The 22,042-nt window shown below is 45.8% G+C and overlaps 1 protein-coding gene across 1 annotated transcript in view; it reads left to right on the plus strand.

Moving 5' to 3' along the window:
- Positions 1 to 529: 529 nt before the first annotated feature.
- Positions 530 to 22,042, plus strand: part of TCF4 (transcription factor 4) — a gene marked incomplete at its 3' end in the record, with an annotated part of 94,285 nt that continues 72,772 nt past the window's right edge. The window contains exons 1-2 of the mRNA XM_066569915.1: positions 530 to 748; positions 2,345 to 2,417. Coding sequence (XP_066426012.1) covers positions 647 to 748; positions 2,345 to 2,417 — 175 coding nt within the window. The remainder of the gene's footprint in view (positions 749 to 2,344; positions 2,418 to 22,042) is intronic.

The following is a 22,042-nucleotide window of genomic DNA, read 5'->3' on the forward strand; positions in this document are numbered from 1 at the left end:
GCTGGGCTCCGCGCCCCTTCCCTCTCCCCTCTTCCCTCGCTCGCCGGGCTCCCCTCCCCCCGGGCGCTGCCTCCGCACAGGCCCGAGCCGCTGCCGGCTTCTGCTCGGCCTCATCCCCCCCTCCGCTCCGCAAATTAGGAATCGGGGCTAATTGTCCCCCGCTGCCCCCCCCGCCCCCGGAACCTGCACTCCGCATCTCGCCGTGGCTTTTTTTTTGCTCCTCGCTCTTTGCCGTTTGTGCCTCCAAACGCTACTTTGCGTGGAAGAAGGAGAAGGGAAAAAGTTGGGAGCGGATGGCTGTAGTTTCTTCTCTGGGATCCTCATTCATTCCTCGCTGAACCTCCTGTTGCATAAATGATGCTCCGGGAGAGAGGCTTTGCCTTTTTTTTTCTCCTCCGGATTTGGGTTTAAGAGTGGATGTTGCCGGGTTTGGCTCGCCTCTTTGGAAATACAATATCGCTTTTTTTTTTTTTTTTTCCTCTTGTTGTTGTGTTTTTTGGGTGTTTTTTTTTTTTTTGCTGCCCCTCCATCTTTTTTTTTCCCTCCCTTCTTCTTCTCAACCACCCACTCCCCGACCCCCCCTTGAAAAAGCAAAATCCGACTGTGTTTCCTGCAAGGCTCGGGATTTCTGATTGCGGTTATTTCCATGTTTCTAGGTTTGTGTGATTTTGCTAAAATGCATCACCAACAGCGAATGGCTGCCTTAGGGACGGACAAAGAACTGAGTGATTTACTGGATTTCAGTGCGGTAAGAAACAACGGTGGAAATTAGCAACAGCTGTAAAAAAAAAAAAATTCTAGCTGCTCTGTTAACAAAAAGAAAATCCAGCCAAAAAAACCCTAAAGCAACAAAACCAACCCCAAACTGTGCTCTAAGTACATTGGGCAATTTTTAATCAGCAGCTAGAAGCATGGTAAATATTTTTTTCGCTTTAAAAAAAAAAAATCCAAACTGAGTATTTTTAGTCTTTCTGATTGTGTGTGATGGGAGATGCAGGCGCGTTCGCAGCTTGGTTTCATGTCTCGGACGGCTCAAATAATTCCTGCCAAAAGAAACGCCCCGAAAACTGACCATTTCTCATCATTCCATCGTACCGATATTGCACTTTTATCGTGCTTTCGATTTTCAAGCGTCGTTGGCACACGAACTAATTAATTGCTAATGACTCGCTGATATTCTCCTTTCGGTTCTTCCCTTGTTTCGATTTTGGCACATGGAAAGTGCAAAGAAATCCACGACCGTCTCAGTTTAAAGTTTTCCCTGAAATCTCCTATGGCTTCTGCTGGCATTAAAACTGCTGCAACCTTCTCCTCCCCGCCCTAGGCAGGACTCGGGAGTGATTTTCGAGGCAAAGAGGGATTTTTGTCCCCCTGGGCTGGTTTGGAGGCCGAACGTTGCGCCGGACGCGTGCACTTGTCTAGTTTTGTCAGGCTCCCCCTCCCCCTCCAGCCCCTTCCTTCCCCTCTCTCCCCATCCCCTCCCTTCCCCCCAATATGTCAGGAATATCTCTCTATCCACTTAGTTCTTTATTTTGGGCAGGAGCTTGTGCTGCGAGAGGCAGGTCTGCTCCTCAAGCCCCCCCCTTTCCCCTGTGTGCTCCAGGCTGGTGCTGCTGCTCCAGCCTCGGCTTCTGAGGGATGGCTTGGGGAAGTTTGGCCAGCAATCGTAGCCTGCGGCAGCTTCGCAGCCCCCTCTCTGCTTGTTGGTGCACTTTTCCCATTTGTTCCTTGGCTTTTTGCAGGCTCTGACTCAGGGAAGGTGCGTATTATCCACTAGACACGTCGGAGAAGGGAGAAACCAATTAGGGTCGAAATAAATGCTGGGAAGAGAGAGAGAGGAGTGCGAGAGGGAGGGAGAGGGGGCGAGGAGCGAGCCTGGCTTCCAATTGCTCGGTGGGAGAGACGGAATGAGAATTTAGGGCAGGTGGCACTTTGCATTATTATTATTTGGGTTCCCACATGCCAGGCAAATCCTGGAGCGGGATGGAAATGGACGTTGCTACGTTGATGACCAAGGTTGCGACCCATCCCAACTTTTTTTGCGCTTTCGCATCCCAAATTTTGTCGGCGCTTCCCGGCGAGGAGGAGAACGCTGCTGGGCTCAAAGGCTCCGGCAAGGGCAGATTGTTTGGGAAGCTAATGAGCCTGAGAAAAGCGGGATGCTGGTGCCGAGGGGCGCTGGGGGATGCGAGCGCTCCGGAATCAGCCTCTGCAGGGCTGTGGGGGCTGACGGTTCGGGGGAGAGGAACTCCGAAGGAATGTGCCAGCAACTTTGGACTGCCACTGCACTCGGGAATTGCTTGTTTTGCACTAGTAATGCTTCTTTGTTTGTTTTTTTTTATAGATGTTTTCACCTCCTGTGAGCAGCGGGAAAAATGGACCAACTTCCTTGGCAAGTGGACATTTTACTGGCTCAAGTATGTACCGTTTTTTGTTCCATCCGTAGCGAAAACGTTGGGATTTATTTATCCATAGGCATTACCTTTGTTGTGGTGCTTTAATCTCTCGTGGGGAGCAGATTCGTTCGGATTGCAGCGGAATTATTCCTAAGCGCCGGTTATTCTGATTCTGATTTTTATTATTATTATTATTATTGGTATTTCCACAAGCCTGGGAGGTTTTTAGAGCGTCGCCACACATTTCTGATTTTTTAAAAACCCCTGGACTTCGCCTCTGTTTAATCATTGCTTAAAATTGTTCTAGTTTTACAGTAGATTTATCTTTTTCTTTGAGTGATTTGAGCCCTGGAGAATTTTTTATTTCCAATTCCAAAGCCTCTCTTTGTCTGTCGGGGACTATAGTCAAAACCTCTTGTGTGCAAATTAATTTTGTGCATTAGAATTGAAGCAGAATTGAAGGCTGTTGCAGTTAAATAAATAAAACAAGTATCTGAGAATAAACACCAGGAAAAGAAAGTCTTTAGGATTAGAGAGGGCTGTTTGCTGCTGGAATATTTTTGGGAATTAAATTATTCAAGTGACTTTCTCTCGCTGCCTAAGGGCAGGGCGTTTTGGTTTTAGACGTGAGAGTGTTTTGGAAGACTTTGCTGCAGCTGAGGTGGCAGTGCCAGGGCTGGTGGGCATCTCCCGCGCTCCCTAAAAACAGCGGTGGGATGACAAAAGCGGCCTCGGAGCTCTCCGCAGTACACCATGTGTGGACAATAATTGTCTGGCAACCCAAGTTTCTAGAGGGGCTTTTATGTGCCTGGCAAATGAGGGCTCCCAGAGATCCCCAGTGCACGTTTCCTTGCTCTGGGGTGCAGCTGCTTTTCCGTGCCTCCGCGGCCAGGTAGGGAGTTGCGGTGTTTGCAATTCCCAGGCAATTCCACATGCCAGCACGCCGTGCAGGGAATTTGGGCAAGGCTTCCCTGAAATTCACAGAGAAACCTCTCTTTGCAGGGAGTTTCACACCTGATCTTTGCAGCTTTGCTCATTTCAAGACTCCTCTTTATTCGGTGTTTTATTAAATGCGCTGGGGCATCCTTTAGGTTTTTATTTCCAGAGCGGGATTTCGGCTTGGAAGTTTGGTCAGGTTTTCTTCAGATCAACCTCCACCTAAACTCCCATTTTGTGCCTTTTATTCTATCTAGGCTCTCTAAATAACAACCTGGGTTTCTTTTACCTTCCCAAACCTGCTCATATTGTGAGCTAGCAACTTGGAGAATTTTGCTGTTGGGCTGGGATAACTTTCCAAACATGAGCTATAGGTTTGAATCCCAGTTTTTGTCCTTTTCTGCCATAATTTTGGAAGTGATGAGGCCGGGTCTAGAATCTCCACTCTATTTGTTTTCACTGGAGAGGAGCGCGGAGTGGTTGTGCCAGACAAATCAATTTGTCATGCTCAGAGCCCAGTCCATGCAGCAAGCACCACTTGGGCTGACAGCAAATGACTCCAGAGTTATATTTAATAATTCCTCCTAAACCTCATCTCTGGAGTCATTGGGATCAGGAGGACAAATGGGAGCAGGGAGTGATTAAATTGTGTTAAAGAATCGAAAGGATCGGAGCAATTTTGGTAGCCAGGAGGGCGATTTCATGAGCTGCAGGAAGTTAGGAATGAGGAGATAAAACCCACTTCAAACAACACCTGAAGTGTGGCACGGACAGAATTCCCAGAGAATTCCCTGAAGCACCGGTGGCTGGAGGATGAAGGAAAGCTCGGCGGAGCGGCGGCGGTTGCGCGCACAATGGCAGCAAAGGGTGGTTCTGGAAAGGAAAATCGAGGCAATTTCCCACTTGCACTATCTATTGCTTGCTCATTAAACAGGGAATTGAAAATAAAGTTGGGGCTTCATTCCCCCTCTGCTCCCGGCTAAAGGGCGGGTTTGTGGCCTTGAGCGTGGACTTGGTGGCTATTGTTTGTCCAGGGCTTGGAAATTGGGGTTGGATCTGTGAATAAATACCTGGATGCTGCTCCCGTGGCAGGATTGAAGGCAGCTCCATGAATAACAGCGGACATAGGCTGTTATTCTAATTATGCAGATTGCTAACGGGGAATTGCAGGCAGCGGGCTGCATCCTGCTTTTCCTTCTGCAAGTTGTCCCTCTGAAGTTTGAGCTGACCTTTAAATATTCCTCTTTAAAACCAGATTTATGGAGATTGTCTGCCTTAAGCCCAAAGTTCTCTTCCAGAGGGGAGAAAAACGGAGATTAAAATAAAAACCAGGCGCCTCAAAGTAATCCCAAGCAGGGAAGTGAAACTAAGTGGACTTTAGGAAGTGTGGGAATAATTCCTGCTTAAAGTCATCCCCGTGGCTTTTTGCTCAGCTAATCCGTGATGCCGTGTTGTGATTTGCGACGTGCGAGGGAAAAGAAAGTAAAGCCCCGTTCCCTTTGAGTGTTGAATTCCACAAACATGGCTTCTCCCCATGTTCCAAAGCGGGGAGGGCTGCGAGGGAGAAAGGAATGTAACCTGAGCTCCAGCCGTGACATTCCCAGGGAGCATTTTTCACATGAAAGGCTTTTGTCAGGCCGGGAAAGGAGCAGGAGTTTCTGTTTGATGTTCGCAGGTGTTCGGCGCAGGGCACTGAAGCACGGCTGCAGCCTCTGACCTGCACTGGGAGAACTGGGGGAGACTGGAGGCATGGGGAAGCAAACTCCCCTGGAGCTGCCTCCAATTTAGATCGCATTTGGAAAGTGATTTAATAGCTGTTACTTCAATCGAACAATGCACATTCATTGGGGCTGAAGTGGGGGGTTGCTTTTTATTTTTCCTGCTTTGTTTGCCCTTTTTTTAGGACGCTTGCCAAAAACAAATTCATTTTCTCACGTCTACTAAAATTTTGGGTGGAGTTTGCCATCTCTTCCATAGTAAATGTATCTGAAATTGATCCCCATTTCAGTGTGAGGCACTATAAAATGAAGAGATGATCGCTGGGGATCACATTTTGGAGGAGCTTTTCCCCCAAGAATTCCCCGGGTCTGTCACATTTGACATATTTCACTTTTTTATCTGCTAATCAAAGCCCACATCTTCCTGATTCCCTTCAATTTTTGCTCCTTCTATTTAAAGGCTGGAATTTTACCTCCGTTTGGGAGCATCTGCTCTGGATTGCCCACTCTGTAGCTGTTTCAATAGCGTGTGGGTGGCAGCAGAATCAGAGGAAAGCGGAATTTTTATCATTGGCCATTCCCGTGGCCCAGAAAAAAAGGGAAAAAACCTCCAATCTTTGCCTGACCAAATCAAGCTAAGTCCCTTTAAAGGATTTAAATCCTCGCTTTTCATTTTGCCATTAGTTTGATTAGGGCTTGGCCTGCATTAGAGCAACAAATTAATACATCTCTAACGAGGGAATGGCAAATCCAGCACAGTTTCAATTCCTGCGTTTTGTATTCGGGGAGGAAATCGTAACGAATATTGCGGGGTTTTTTCAAGTACGGTCTGGGTTTGGAGAGTGGGAAAGCCGCAGGATTTTGTTCTTATTGTTTGATCATCCCAAAAAATGGAATTAGGAAGATGTTTTGGAGCTGCTCAGGTGAGGCACACCTGGGATGCCTGCGCGGATCCCGCTGCTCTCAGCAGGAGCAGCGAGTGTGCCAGGGAGGGCTTGGGAAACCAGGGCTGTGTTTGGTGCAGAAATACCATTCAGAAGAATAAGAAAGAGGGGAAAAAACCCCTCTAAAGGAGATTTTGGAGTAAAAACCTGGCTTAAAAAGGAAGCTGCTGCCGTTCCATGGGCGGCTCCCATTTTTCACGGGATATTCCAGGAAAGAGGGAGAAGGATGCTGGAGTTTGGGTGTTGGCTCTGTCTGCGTCTCCTCACATTGCCGCCTTTGCCAGGCAGAATTCCAGGCCTCTGGAATTCCATTCCCTATTTTCCAAGGCTAATATTTCAGAGATTCAGATATTTCAGTCTGGGAGCTCCCGTGGTCATTAAACAGATCAACCCAGCTCACTCATTCCCCTTGGATAATGGAGATGGAGATTTTTAGGGGCTTTTCTCCTCCTCTTTCCACGCTACCTTAAATATATTTAATAATTCAGAGTTCCCCGTCGGAGCGACTGGAGCCAAATGTCACTCGGTGTGGGGACACTCTGCCTGTCCTTGCCAAGTTTAGCAGGAACAGGAACGATGCCTCATTCCTGGGAACACGAATTTTCATCTCTCACCGCTTATTTCTTATGCTACTGCAAAAAGAAAGCGATTGAATTGGTTTTTTTTGAAGTTTAGCAGGAACAGGAACGATGGCTCCCATTATTCCCTGGCTCTCAGGGATCTGGGAACAAAATTAAACCAGGGAACTTAGGCCTGGCTTGGAGTTCAGGGACAAAAAACCCATGTGAGGTACAATTTGGCTTTTTCCCATTGGATTTGTACTCGTGCCACTCCCAAATTCATATGGATTTTTGTCAGAATTCTTTGGGAATTTCGTGGCCTGAAATCCCAAAGAACACAAAATAGGCAGAAATAATCCCGGGAACACCAAATTTTCACCTTTCACGACTTATTTTTGCAAAAAGAAAGTGATTTCAATTTTTTTGAAGTTTAGCAGGAACAGGAACGATGGCTCCCATTATTCCCTGGGTCTCAGGGATCTGGGAGCAAATTGTGGCCTGAATTGCCAAGGAAGGCGAAATAGGCACAAATAACACCAAATTTAATCTTTCACTACTTATTTTTTTTGCTACTGCAAAATGAAAGTGATTGAATTTTTTTATCTCCCTGCCATTATTTAAAGAGAATTTGGGCATTATTTGGATATTTTCCTTATGTAGGAAGTCAGAGGATTCAAGCCCCTGCTTTGGGATCCCTGGAATGTTGTGAGGAAGCTGCTTGAAGATTTATTTTTATAGGATCAGCAAATCTCGTTGCAGAATCGTAACGGGGAACAACTCAAATAGCGCAGGAGCAACTAAACACTGCACATATAGAACAGAATTAAGTTATGGAAGTTTGTGCTGTTAATTGCTGAAATCTCTCTGGAATCTTGGAGCACTACAAGCTGTCCTATAAACAGTTTTGCTTTGAGCTTCAAATGATTCCTTGAGCTTTTTTTTTTTTTCCCTTCATCTGCTCTGATAAACAAAGTCATTTTGGAAGCTTTACAGCTCAAACATTTACTCCTCGTGGTAAACTCCTTGTAGCTGGAAATTTGGGGCTCTGCAAATGGCAGGAAGAAGGGAGGACCCGTTGACCTGTGGTTTTCATGCTGGGATTTAAATCAGCCAACACCAGCGCTGTCATTTTATAAGGAGCGATTATGGCTTAAAGGTCTTTCCCCAAAATATCCCCAGCTCCCAGGGTGGTGGACACCAGGGAGAAAAGCTGGGATAACCTGGGAATGTTTCAGCTGATGTAGCACAGAGAATGAATATAGATGCAATAGGATGTGCCATCTGCCAGCGGCTACTGGAGGAGTTGCTGCTGCACCAGCTCCGTCCCGCTCCCTGCAATAATTGAATTTGCCCTTATTGATCGGGAAAAGCCCGTGCCAAATTTCCCCCTCCCGCAGCTGATGCCGTGTGCAGGGGCCTGCACCGATTTCTGCTTCTCTGGGAGGTGTCCTGTGCCCAAAATTCACCTCTGTGTCCTTCCGAGGTTTCCAGCCGGGAAATTCGGGCACAAATTCCCATCTCAGAGCTGTTTGCAGGGAAAGCTTCCTGGCAAAGCAGAGGAACGCCCAAAATTCTTAATCAATGCCCAAATTCTTAATTCATTGTTAAATTTTTGGTAAAGGCTGCTGTGGAATTTCTTTTCCTAACAAACTCTATTAGGAAAAGCCTGGGGAGAGGTTGGAGCGTCCACTCTTTCCTCCATGGTAAATGGCAGGCAGTGGAGCTTCATCCAGCCAGGCAGATGGAAAAGTGGGATCATTCTGGGTGCATTGTTGGTGTGAGAGCTTTGTGGCAATGGCCACCTCCTTCAAGACTACTCCTGCTAGTAATGGCAGTAGTAGCTGTGTCCCATTGTTGTGTGTGCTGGTGTGCATCCAGTTTGGAGCCGGCGCTGCCGGACTGCGGGCTCTGGACAATGCTCCACGGGATTGGGCACGGTGGGGTTCTCTCCCGTGCGCTCTACTCAGGGTTTACTCCGGCTCTGTGGCACAGCAGGAGCAGAGGAGGCAGGCTCCCGGGAGAGGGGAAGCGGCCATGGCAGGTGCCACGCAGGATGCGGCATTGACATTCGGGCACAAATTTCCATCTCAGGGCTGTCTGCAGGGAAACCTTCCTGGCAAAGCAGAGGGTCGGAATGCCCAAATAAATTCTTAATTCATTGCTAAATTTTTGGTAAAGGCTGCTGTGGAATTTCTTTTCCTAACAAACTCTATTAGGAAAAGCCTGGGGAGAGGTTGGAGCGTCCACTCCTTCCTCCATGGTAAATGGCAGGCAGTGGAGCTTCATCCAGCCAGGCAGATGGAAAAATGGGATCATTTGGGTGGATTCTGGGTGCATTATTGGTGTGAGAGCTTTGTGGCAATGGCCACCTCCTTCAAGACTACTCCTGCTAGTAATGGCAGTAGTAGCTGCGTCCCATTGTTGTGAGGGCTGGTGTGCATCCAGTTTGGAGCCGGCGCTGCAGGACTGCGGGCTCTGGATGGGATTGGGCACAGTGGGGTTCTCTCCCGTGTGCTTTACTCAGGGTTTACTCCGGCTCTGTGGCACAGCAGTGACCCTGGCACAGCAGCAGCAGAGGAGGCAGGCTCCCGGGAGAGGGGAAGCGGCGACGGCAGGTGCCATGCAGGATGCAGCCGGCATTGCTGGCAGCATTCCCGGCCTTCCTGCCCTGTGCCCAGCTTCCCGATGGCAGGGCAGGGCACTGCTGGCTGGCTGCGTGTGGCTGGGGATGGACAGGCTCCTTCTTTGTCATGCGTGTGCGTGACTCCCCGCGTCGTCATGTGTGACGGTCTGCCCTGTCACGCGTGTGCGGGGCTCCTTGCTTTATCCTCGGTGTGTGTGGCAGTTCTGTCTGCTGCTTTGTCATGTGTGCGTGTAGGGTCCCTTTGGGCACATGGATGTGTCTGTACAGGCACCTGCTTTGTCACACATGCGCGTCCCTTTGTCATGGGTGCGCATCTCTTATCACGTGTCTGTTACCTGCTCCATCCTATGCGTGCGTGTGTATCCTCCATGCTGTGTGTATCCTCCATGCTGTGTATGTATGTATGTGTGTGTATCCTCCATGCTGTGTGTGTGTATCCTCCATGCTATGTATGTGTGTCCTCCATGCTGTGTGTATCCTCCATGCTGTGTGTATCCTCCATGCTATGTATGTGTGTGTGTATCCTCCATGCTATGTGTGTGTATCCTCCATGCTACGTATGTGTATCCTCCATGCTATGTATGTGTGTCCTCCATGCTATGTATGTGTATCCTCCATGCTATGTATGTGTGTCCTCCATGCTGTGTGTATCCTCCATGCTATGTATGTGTGTCCTCCATGCTGTGTGTATCCTCCATGCTGTGTGTATGTGTGTCCTCCATGCTGTGTGTATCCTCCATGCTGTGTGTGTCCTCCATGCTGTGTGTATCCTCCATGCTGTGTATGTGTATCCTCCATGCTATGTATGTGTATCCTCCATGCTGTGTGTGTCCTCCATGCTATGTATGTGTGTGTGTATCCTCCATGCTGTGTATGTGTATCCTCCATGCTATGTGTGTGTATCCTCCATGCTGTGTATCCTCCGTGCTATGTACGTGTATCCTCCATGCTATGTGTACGTGTATCCTCCATGCTGTGTGTATGTGTGTCCTCCATGCTGTGTGTATCCTCCATGCTGTGTGTATCCTCCATGCTGTGTGTATCCTCCATGCTATGTGTGTGTGTGTGTATCCTCCATGCTGTGTGTATCCTCCATGCTGTGTGCATCCTCCATGCTGTGTGTATCCTCCATGCTATGTATGTGTGTATCCTCCATGCTATGTATGTGTGTGTGTGTGTATCCTCCATGCTATGTATGTGTATCCTCCATGCTGTGTGCATCCTCCATGCTGTGTGTATTCTCCATGCTGTGTGCATCCTCCATGCTATGTGTGTATCCTCCATGCTATGTGTGTATCCTCCATGCTATGTGTGTATCCTCCATGCTATGTACGTGTATCCTCCATGCTATGTATGTGTATCCTCCATGCTGTGTGTATGTGTGTATCCTCCATGCTGTGTGTATGTGTGTATCCTCCATGCTGTGTGTATCCTCCATGCTGTGTGTATCCTCCATGCTATGTGTGTATATCCTCCATGCTATGTATGTGTATCCTCCATGCTGTGTGTATGTGTATATCCTCCGTGCTATGTACGTGTATCCTCCATGCTATGTGTACGTGTATCCTCCATGCTGTGTGTATGTGTGTCCTCCATGCTGTGTGTATCCTCCATGCTGTGTGCATCCTCCATGCTGTGTGTATCCTCCATGCTATGTGTGCATCCTCCATGCTATGTATGTGTATCCTCCATGCTATGTATGTGTATCCTCCATGCTATGTATGTGTATCCTCCATGCTATGTATGTGTATCCTCCATGCTATGTATGTGTATCCTCCATGCTATGTATGTGTATCCTCCATGCTGTGTGTGTGTATCCTCCATGCTATGTATGTGTATCCTCCATGCTATGTATGTGTATCCTCCATGCTGTGTGTGTGTATCCTCCATGCTATGTATGTGTATCCTCCATGCTGTGTGTATCCTCCATGCTATGTGTGTATCCTCCATGCTATGTATGTGTATCCTCCATGCTGTGTGTATCCTCCATGCTGTGTGTATGTGTGTGTGTATCCTCCATGCTGTGTGTATCCTCCATGCTGTGTGTATGTGTGTATCCTCCATGCTATGTATGTGTATGTGTATCCTCCATGCTGTGTGTATCCTCCATGCTGTGTGTATCCTCCATGCTGTGTGTGTGTATCCTCCATGCTGTGTGTATCCTCCATGCTGTGTGTATGTGTGTATCCCCCACCCTATATGTGTGTGTGTGATCCATGATCCCAGCCCAGTTATGTTAGAGCCCCAAACCAAAACCCTGTGGGACATCATGGACACAGAGATCAGCATTTCTACCGGTCCACAAATGGCAAAAATCCCTGGGTTCATTCCTAGCCACAATCCCTAAAAAACCGGGATTGGGTTCTTTTTGTGCATCCTACATGTGTGTGCATCCTCCACCCCTCATGTGTGTGTGTCACCCCATACACCTCAAATTATGTTAAAACCCAAACCAAACCCTGTGGGACATCACGGACACAGAGATCAGCATTTCTGCCGAAAATCTCTGAAATCCCCGGGTTCATTCCTAGCCACAATCCCTAAAAAACAGGAATTGGGTTCTTTTTGTGCATCCTACATGTGTGTGCATCCTCCACCCCTCATGTGTGTGTGTCTCCCCATACACCCCAAGTTATGTTAAAAACCCAAACCAAACCCTGTGGGAGAATCAGCATTTCTGCTGGTCCACAAATGGCAAAAATCCCTGGGTTCATTCTTAGCCACAATCCCTAAAAAACAGGGATTGGGTTCTTTTTGTGCTGTTGTATCGAAAAATCAGATTGTTTTCCTGCCCGTGGTGCTCCTGAAATTTGGGATTGTGGGGTTAACGCGCTGTTCCGTTGCCTGTACATTTAAATGCGCTCGACCTATTTGATAAATAACTGCTCCCAAGCTTTGGTGATATTAAATCCAGCTAAATAAGATTCCCCATGGAATATCAAGGCTCTAATTGAATCTCAGGGGTTCTGGGCCCGTTCACAAACAGCCTTTGAGTTGTTTTTTGTTCCTGACGTCAGCCCAAGGCATGATTGAATTATGGCCTTGGACTGCAGGAGCACCTGCTCTGAAGAGTCCGGCAGCATTTCCAGGACAAACCTCGGCGGGAAGTTTGTGGCTGGAATACAAACTTCCAGCCTGTTTGACGGAGGAGAGGCTGAAATATTTGGGATTGATGAAATTACCCAGAGCAGACTCGTTTCTTTGGGATTTCAGGAACAAAGAGAGCCAGGGAAGAGCTTGGGACAGAGCCAAGCGCTGTAATTCCGGTGGCACGGGGCTGTTTGGGTGGATTTTGGGAATGGCTGGGAGCACAGTCTGTCTCTGCTGAGACTTCCATAGGGCACAACCTCATTTTAATCCTGTTTTAAGGGACGAGCGACAGCAGGTATTTTGGGAGAGGCCACATCAGAGATGGAAGTGGCCCGAGAGCCTGACAGCAGCAGCATGGCCTGGGTTGCTGCAGCTTTTCCTGCTTTTCCCAGCTCAGTTATTTCCCTTGGATTGTGCACAGGAGGATGTGTGAGGGCCCGAGCAGAGCCCGGGCCATTCTTTATTCGGCGGGCTCCGAGTTGTCAGCGAGCGTCGCCTCACTTGGGTTTGCTGTCCCTAATCCCTTTGTTGATTTTATACTCTTTGGAAACATCCACTTACTTAGGAAATCCTGGGTCTTGTTGGATAAACAGAGGAAAATTCCCATTCCTAAAATTAGCTCTTTTGTAAACACCACAAATTAGAGAATTAATTTATGAAGCAGAACGTTACCGAATGGACATCGGGCTTTGCCCTCTCCTAAAGTTCTCATTTCTATTTCATAAATTATTTTGTTTTATTTATATACTATATTTTCTTGGGGTTTTATTCCATGTATTTTCCCCACTTTTCCTGCATGGATTTGTGTTTCCACGCTGGAATCTCTGCCTTATGGAAGCCATTGGACATCGGGCTTTTCCCCCTCCTAAAGCCCTCAATTATATTTATAATATAGATATAAATTTTTTATATAAATTATAAAATTATCAATATAATTTTTAAATCTTATTTATATACTATTATTTTTTCTTTTATTCCATATATTTTCCCCATTTTCCCTGCATGGATTCATTTTTCCATGCTGGAATCTCTGCCTTATGGAAGCCATTGGACATCAGGCTTTTTCCCTCTCTTAAGGTCCTCAATTATATTTATATATAAATTTTTAATCTTATTTATATACTATTATTTTTTCTTTTATTCCATATATTTTCACTATTTTTCCTGCATAGATTCATTTTTCCATGCTGGAATCTCTGCCCTATGGAAGCCATTGGACATCGGGCTTTTTCCTCTCCTAAAGTCCTCAATTCTATTCCATAATATATATATAAATTATAAAATTATCAATATAAATTTTAAATCTTATTTATATACCACATATTTGGTGTTTTTATTTCATATATTTCCCCCACTTTTCCTGCATAGATTCATTTTTCCACACTGGAATCTCTGCCTTATGGAAGCCAATGGACATCAGGCTTTTCCCTAAGGTCCTCAATTATATTTATATATAAAGTTTTAATCTTATTTATATACTTTTTTTTTGTTTTATTCCATATATTTTCACCATTTTTCCTGCCTGGATTCATTTTTCCACGCTGGAATCTCTGCCTTATGGAAGAGATTGGACATCGGGCTTTTCCCTCTCCTAAGGTCCTCATTTATATTTATATATACATTTTAAACTTATTTATTTTTAATTATTTATTTATTTATTATAATCTTATTTTTAATCTTATTACTACCGTATTTTTTTTGTTGTTTCTATTCCATATATTTTCCCCACTTTTCCTGCATGGATTTATTTTTCCATGCTGGAATCTCTGCCCTATGGAAGCCATTGGACATCAGGCTTTTTCCTCTCTTAAGGCCGTCAATTCTATTCCATAAATTTGTTTGGTTTATTTATATACTATATTTTTTTTATTTCTATTCCATATATTTCCCCCATTTTTCCTGCATGGATTCATTTTTCCATGGTGCCTTATGGAAGCCATTGGACATCGGGCTTTTCCCTCTCTTAAGGTCCTCAATTATATTCCATAAATTTGTTTGTTTTATTTATATACTATATTTTCTTGGGGTTTTATTCCATGTATTTTCCCCACTTTTCCTGCATGGATTTGTGTTTCCACACTGGAATCTCTGCCCTATGGAAGCCATTGGACATCGGGCTTTTCCCTCTCCTAAAGCCCTCAATTCTATTTATAATATATATATAAATTTTTATATAAATTATAAAATGATCAATATAAATTTTAAATCTTATTTATATATCACATATTTGTTTGTTTTATTGCATATATTTCCCCCACTTTTCCTGCATGGATTCATTTTTCCACGCTGGAATCTCTGCCTTATGAAAGCCATTGGACATCGGGCTTTTCCCTCTCTTAAGGTCCTCAATTATATTTATATATAAATTTTTAATCTTATTTATATACTATATTTTTTGGGGTTTTATTCCATGTATTTTCCCCACTTTTCCTGCATGGATTCATTTTTCCATGCTGGAATCTCTGCCTTATGGAAGCCATTGGACATCGGGCTTTTCCCTCTCCTAAAGCCCTCAATTATATTTATAATATATATATAAATTATAACATTATCAATATAAATTTTAAATCTTATTTATATATCACATATTTGTTGGTTTTATTGCATATATTTCCCCCACTTTTCCTGCACGGATTCATTTTTCCATGCTGGAATCTCTGCCTTATGGAAGCCATTGGCCATCGGGCTTTTCCCTCTCCTAAGGTCCTCATTTATATTCCATGAATTTGTTTGTTTTATCTCTATGCCACATATTTTTTGGTTCTATTCCACATACATTTCCCCATCTTTCCTGCCTGGATTCCTGTTTCCAGGCTGGAATCCCTGCCTTATGGAAGCCATGGTAATTAGCAGCGGCGCCGGCGCTCGCTCGCTGGCGGAGCTCTGACGAAAAGCTTTGGTCAGTGTGGAGCGGCGATGCTGCCCGTGGCTGGAGCGCACAGCAAACCCTGGGAACGTGCTGCTAAAATAGGAAATTCAAATCAGAATTTCACCTGGACAGAAAGGCAGAGCTTGGATTTCATCCGGCTCCATCGCACAGGTGCTGCTCCCCTGGCACCAACCTCCAACCACGGAATTATTGGCATTAAATTGGCCTTTTCTTTCAGCCACACGCCCAATTCAGCTGAAGCACCAGGATTTGTCCCACTGAAAATCAATTCCTCGATAATGTGCACAAAGTGACTCGTTTAGGACGGGAAAACGGGAAAAGCCCTTCGTTATCTGAGCACTGCGGCGCTTCTGGGGGGCAAAATTGGGGACAAAATGGAGTTTTTTTGCAGCACAAAGGCAGAATTGAAAGCTTTGCCACTGCTTTGTGAGTGTGGTATGGGGCACTGGTGAAACACATTCCAAAACCAGGGACGCTCCTGTGTCCAGCCCGTGGATGGGACTCAGGCAGCGGCGCCAGCCCCTTTAGTTTCAACCTTCTCTTGTCTTGTCTAAGGTGCATACAAAGTTCTTTTTTGAACATTTAGGAGGGGAGAAAGGAAGTGAAACCCCTGTAAGTCCAAACTGAGCAGATAAAGTCATTTTTATTTGCATTTTTCCACTCCCGGAATCCCCCTCCCTGCAAATGCTTGTAGCCATCAAACCGCAGTATCTGACTAGAAGGGGAGGATGAGTTTTATTAAATATTCTATTGAAAGTTTACATCGAGATAAAACTGGTTTCTAGCATCTTTTGAAGTGTGAAATCATTCCTGTGGCTCTCGGGTACAATTGTGATGTCGATAAACAGGGCAGGCCCTAATGGAGAGTTGTTCTTTCCTTAATCCAAAAGAGCAGGAGCTTAAATAGAAAGTGCAGGATTATAAAAGAAGCAGCTTTATTTCTTTTTGATTTTTTTAAAAGAGAAAGTTGTTTCCTCTTATTCAGCACAGCGCCAGAAAAATCAACCCGTGATGGTGTCCAGAGGGGTGGGATGGAGCTGTGTGTTCACTGGAATCGCTTTGGAATTTTATGAATAATATTTACAAGGATATTGATAATATTTACAAGGATATTGATAATAATATTTACAGGAATATTATTAACAATATTTACAAGGTTGTTTTGCTGGTTTAAGCCCCTTTCTGTCGGCAAGACCCGGCTCAGGAGAGAATTGCAATAATCTGTCGAGCAGGACCCCGTTTGCTCAGAATTCGGTTGGAAAAGGGCAAAAAAAAGCTGAATAAGGCCAGGAACGGATTCAGGCAGGGATTGGAGGCACAGCAGTGTTCCCGTGCTGGGAGAGGGAAGGGAAGAAAAGAAGGAAAGGAAGGGAAGGGAGCTGCTGGCTCGTGTCACAGATGGCACCCATCTCCCTCAAACAAGGCATCTGAATAAGATAAGGCAGCTTTATCTCCCTTGAAGATAAGGGTTTAAGGTGATAAGGGTTTAAGGTGTCTCTTTCAAGGGATCTTTCTTCATCCCCCTTGTACAACCAGCTCGGGGAGGGCGGCCCTGCGTTGAGGTGCTGCAGTCAAACGGGATCGATCCCATCCCGTCACGCTGACATCCCCATTTTGTGCAAGTCCCTGTTGGTTTTTAGATCTTCACAATGAAATCCCCATTTTGTGGAATTCTCTGTTGGTTTTTAGATCTTCACAATGAAATCCCCATTTTGTGGAATTCTCTGTTGGTTTTTAGATCTTCACAATGAAATCCCCATTTTGTGGAATTCTCTGTTGGTTTTTAGATCTTCACAATGAAATCCCCATTTTGTGCAAGTCCCTCTTGGTTTTTAGATTCCTGCTGAAATCCCCATTTTGTGCAAGTCCCTGTTGGTTTTTAGATTCCCAATGAAATCCCCATTTTGTGCAAGTCCCTCTTGGTTTTTAGACCCTCCCAATGAAATCCCCATTTTGTGCAAGTCCCTGTTGGTTTTTAGATTCCCAATGAAATCCCCATTTTGTGGAATTCTCTGCTGGTTTTTAGATTCCCAATGAAATCCCCATTTTGTGCAAGTCCCTGTTGGTTTTTAGATTCCCAATGAAATCCTCATTTTGTGGAATTCTCTGTTGGTTTTTAGATTCCCAATGAAATCCCCATTTTGTGCAAGTCCCTGTTGGTTTTTAGATTCCCAATGAAATCCCCATTTTGTGCAAGTCCCTGTTGGTTTTTAGATTCCCAATGAAATCCCCATTTTGTGCAAGTCCCTGCTGGTTTTTAGATTCCCGCTGAAATCCCCATTTTGTGGAATTCTCTGTTGGTTTTTAGATTCCCAATGAAATCCCCATTTTGTGCAAGTCCCTCTTGGTTTTTAGATTCCCAATGAAATCCCCATTTTGTGCAAGTCCCTGTTGGTTTTTAGATTCCCAATGAAATCCTCATTTTGTGGAATTCTCTGTTGGTTTTTAGATTCCCAATGAAATCCCCATTTTGTGCGAGTCCCTGTTGGTTTTTAGACCCTCCCAATGAAATCCCCATTTTGTGGAAGTCCCTGCTGGTTTTTAGACCCTTAAACTCTCATGCTGTCTCTGCAGAATGAGGAGCCCACCTGCTACAGCCCAGCCTGTGGCGTTTTCTGTTCTTATTTATGGATTTCTTCCATTTCTCCCATTTACTAAAGACTGCCACGGCGCTCGGCGTTGTGCTTTTGCGAGGGTTAATTGGTTCCAGTTGCAGAATTAATTGATTTCGTTTGGCTCCCAAGGAGGAGATGTGAAATGGAGGCTCTTCCAAGGGTGACACTTCCCAGGAGAGGCAAACACCTCCTCTCCCCTTCCTGCCAGGTACAATTCTCCTTTGCACCTAACGAAAGGGAATATTTGCCACCTCACTGTTTCATCTCATCCTAGAAAATTCCTTCCAAGACTCTGCACTCCTCAACATCCCCAGCATTAACAGCTTTGGCTTTGCTTCCAAGGCAGTGACTAATAGCAACAGATTCCAACTCGTTATTCCGACACTTTTGACTCAGTCCCAAATTCTGCTCTCCCAAAATCATTGTGACAACTTCTTTTTCCAGCTTGAAAAGGGATCTTTAGAGGACTTGCAGGAAAAACTTCTCGTTTAGTGGTGCTTATGTATGGAATTACCAAAAATTTGGGCAGCTTGCTGCCGAATCCTGCATTTAGGAATTTTTTGAAATTCCAACAAAGATCTACTTCTCTTTGTCATTAGAGGCAGCTAATTAATAAATAGCATGGAGAATGCTGTGTGGGCACTGCAGCTTGGGAACTTTGATTTCCTTTCCTTGAGTCCTGGCATGGTTTGGGTTGGGAGGGACTTGACCACTACCCCAGGTTGTTTTCTGGGAATAAGCTGTGCTCCAGCTCCACAACTTCCTCATCTCCTTCCCTTTTATCCATCAATGGCAGATGAAATCTCTCATTTCCTGGTTGAAGCCTCCTTGAAGCACACATGCCATAATTTGGCTCATTCAGTGCTTGTGTTCCATGGATTGGGGAGAGGGGAAGGATGAATATGGATGAGTAGAAGGGCTGGGAGTGGTTTCAGCGCTTCTCCTGTTCCGTTTGTCAGGCTCCATGGAAAGCTGGAGCTTGCCCAAAGAACCACTTTTTGTCCTCTTCCCTTAGGATTTTACTGGGATATTTACAGGGATTAAAAAGTTGGTTCCTTCCAGCATTTTGAAGTGATTTAAAAATGGTTTCCTCCATTAATTTGTAAGGATGTGGTAAACATTTTTCCCTTTAAAAAAAAAAAATTCCCTGCCATCTTTCTCACCAGTGCGTGTTCCTCATTTCCTTGGCCTACAGTTAAATATAAACATCTTTAAAAAAACCAGGGATATATTCCCACACACCACATTATCCCGATCCGACGTAAGCATCTGTGCTCGTAAGTGCACTTCATTTCACCTAATTAAGTTATTTAGTCATTTACACATTAACGATGTACTACAGATTCCACTCTGACAGGAGCGTGTGTAATTACAGCCCGGTTCCCCGTGTGGGGCAGGATGGTCCTGACCCCAAAGCCCAGAAACGTGAGGGGTTGGTGAGCACACACCCAGGCAATGGCCCCAGTACCTTCTCCCAGCATGGAGCTCTTCTGGGTGAGCCAAAGGCCAAGCACCCTTCCCTAATTGCTGCTTTCCAAGGCTGGAATTCCTGAAATTAATTAGGTTTGTGAAGGCACAGCTATACTCCCTGCATTTTGGTGCTTTCTCGGTGGAAACCGATCTTCCACAGCTTTGGTGTCCATCCATTGCCTCCTCCACCATCCTGCATTTTGGTGCTTTCTCGGTGGAAACCGATCTTCCAAAGTTTGGTGTCCATCCATTGCCTCCTCCACCATCCTGCATTTTGGTGCTCTCTTGGTGGAAACCGATCTTCCACAGCTTTGGTGTCCATCCATTGCTTCCTCCACCATCCTGCATTTTGGTGCTCTCTCGATGGAAACCGATCTTCCACAGCTTTGGTGTCCATCCATTGCTTCCTCCAGCATCCTGCATTTTGGTGCTTTCTCAATGGAAACCGATCTTCCACAGCTTTGGTTTCCATCCATTGCTTCCTCCAGCATCCTGCATTTTGGTGCTCTCTTGGTGGAAACCGATCTTCCACAGCTTTGGTGTCCATCCATTGCTTCCTCCAGCATCCTGCATTTTGGTGCTTTCTCGATGGAAACCGATCTTCCACAGCTTTGGTTTCCATCCATTGCTTCCTTCACCATCCTGCATTTTGGTGCTTTCTTGGTGGAAACCGATCTTCCACAGCTTTGGTGTCCATCCATTGCCTCCTCCAGCATCCTGCATTTTGGTGCTTTCTCGATGGAAACCGATCTTCCACAGCTTTGGTCTCCATCCATTGCTTCCTCCACCATCCTGCATTTTGGTGCTTTCTCGATGGAAACCGATCTTCCACAGCTTTGGTCTCCATCCATTGCTTCCTTCACCATCCTGCATTTTGGTGCTTTCTCAATGGAAACCGATCTTCCAAAGTTTGGTGTCCATCCATTGCCTCCTCCACCATCCTGCATTTTGGTGCTTTCTCGGTGGAAACTGATCTTCCACAGCTTTGGTGTCCATCCATTGCTTCCTCCAGCATCCTGCATTTTGGTGCTTTCTCAATGGAAACCGATCTTCCACAGCTTTGGTGTCCATCCATTGCTTCCTTCACCATCCTGCATTTTGGTGCTTTCTCAATGGAAACCGATCTTCCACAGCTTTGGTGTCCATCCATTGCCTCCTCCACCATGACAGCTCCTCCTCAGTGGTGTTGGATTCTCCCCTGGGAGGGTGGGCAGGCCCTGGCACAGGGTGCCTGTCCCGGGACCTCTGGCTGAGCTGAGTGATCCTGGGCAGGATGGGCTTGAAGGTCCTTCCGACCCAACAATTCCATGACTCCACTGGATGGGCTTTGTCCTTCCAACCCATTCCATGACTCCACTGGATGGGCTTGAAGGTCCTTCCGACCCAACCCATTCCATGATTCCACCAAAGATGAGTTCCAGCGGCTCTGCCAGAGGAAGGATCTTCTCCTGCCCTTCTGACACGCTGAATTCCACGCGTGTTCAGCGCTGGAGTTGGCTGTGACTCTCGGAAATTCCGTGGATCGGCGCCAGCTCCAGCTCCTCCCTGCCGCCGTGCAAAGTCAGCGCTATTTAAAGCTCTCAGTTCACAGAGGAAACACCTCTAACCTTCTTCCAACGTGGCAATGAGATGGCAACCTACTTCTGGAGCTTCTCCAGCTTTTCCCATGCTTCCATCAGGGAAGTTCTCCAGGGACTGAAATAGTGCAGACGTTGGATGTTGTCACTTGGCTTCAAAGAGACGCTGGCGATGACATCTTAGAGCATCACAGGACTGGAGGTTCTCCTGCTTTCATTCCCGTCCTTTTGGGAATGAAGGGGGAAGAACCTCGGAATGAAACGGGAAACGTCCTCCTTAAGCTGGAATTTCTAGATCTGTGTACAATTCACATTTTCCTTGGCCTGGGCAGCTCTGAGAGGGTTGGAGAGGAGTTTTTGCCCCTGAATCCCTGGTAGTGTCCACGATCAGGGCTTGGAGCAACCTGGAATGGTGGATCAAAAATAGCTATGGATGGGTATGGGAATATGGAAATAAATCTGGAAGCAATGGGAGCAGCAAGAAGGATAAAGCAGGTGCTTGTTTGAGATCTTGCTCTGCTTTGAACTCCTTTATTGGAGCTCCAAACGTGAGGAGCAACTTTCCCAGCTTCTTGTCACACTACCCAAAGGGAAACATCCCCGATGGAAAAGCAGAGAGCCTAAGTAGATCTCTTTGGTCTCACAGGCAGCCCATTAATTTGCTGAAATTAAATATTATCTTTAAATATTGCAAGGTTAAATGTCCACTGATAATGGATTTAGACGGCCATTAAGGTCTAATTGCTCCCTAATGGAGTTGGCCAAAGACATTTATTTGATAGAACTTCTTGAAAAGGGACTAAAAGCACCGGGAGGGTTTTTTCCACTGGTCTTTTTTTTCATATCCACGGAGGAGATTAAATTCCATTTTCATTTAATGCTGTGGGACCTGGTCTGGAGAATCACAAAATCCCAGGATCGCTGAGGTTGGAAAAGACCTCCAAGGTGGTTGAGTCCAACCTGTGACCGACTGTCAAACAGGAAAAATTCCAGAATGGGAGCATGATCCATAACAGGAGGAATTTCCCCATTCTAGGCTGCAAATCCCATTCCATGGAAGTTTCCTGCTGTTTGCAGGACTTTTTTCTGGCAGGAAGGAGATAAATATCCGTATTTCCTTGGCTAGTGCCTCGTGTTTCAAGCCTGGAAGGACCTGAAGCACGAGGAGATGTTATCCTGTAAATGGGATGTTTTTCTTTTCC

This window comes from Molothrus aeneus (assembly GCF_037042795.1).
Source record: "Molothrus aeneus isolate 106 chromosome Z unlocalized genomic scaffold, BPBGC_Maene_1.0 scaffold_55, whole genome shotgun sequence".
Taxonomy (NCBI): domain Eukaryota; kingdom Metazoa; phylum Chordata; class Aves; order Passeriformes; family Icteridae; genus Molothrus; species Molothrus aeneus.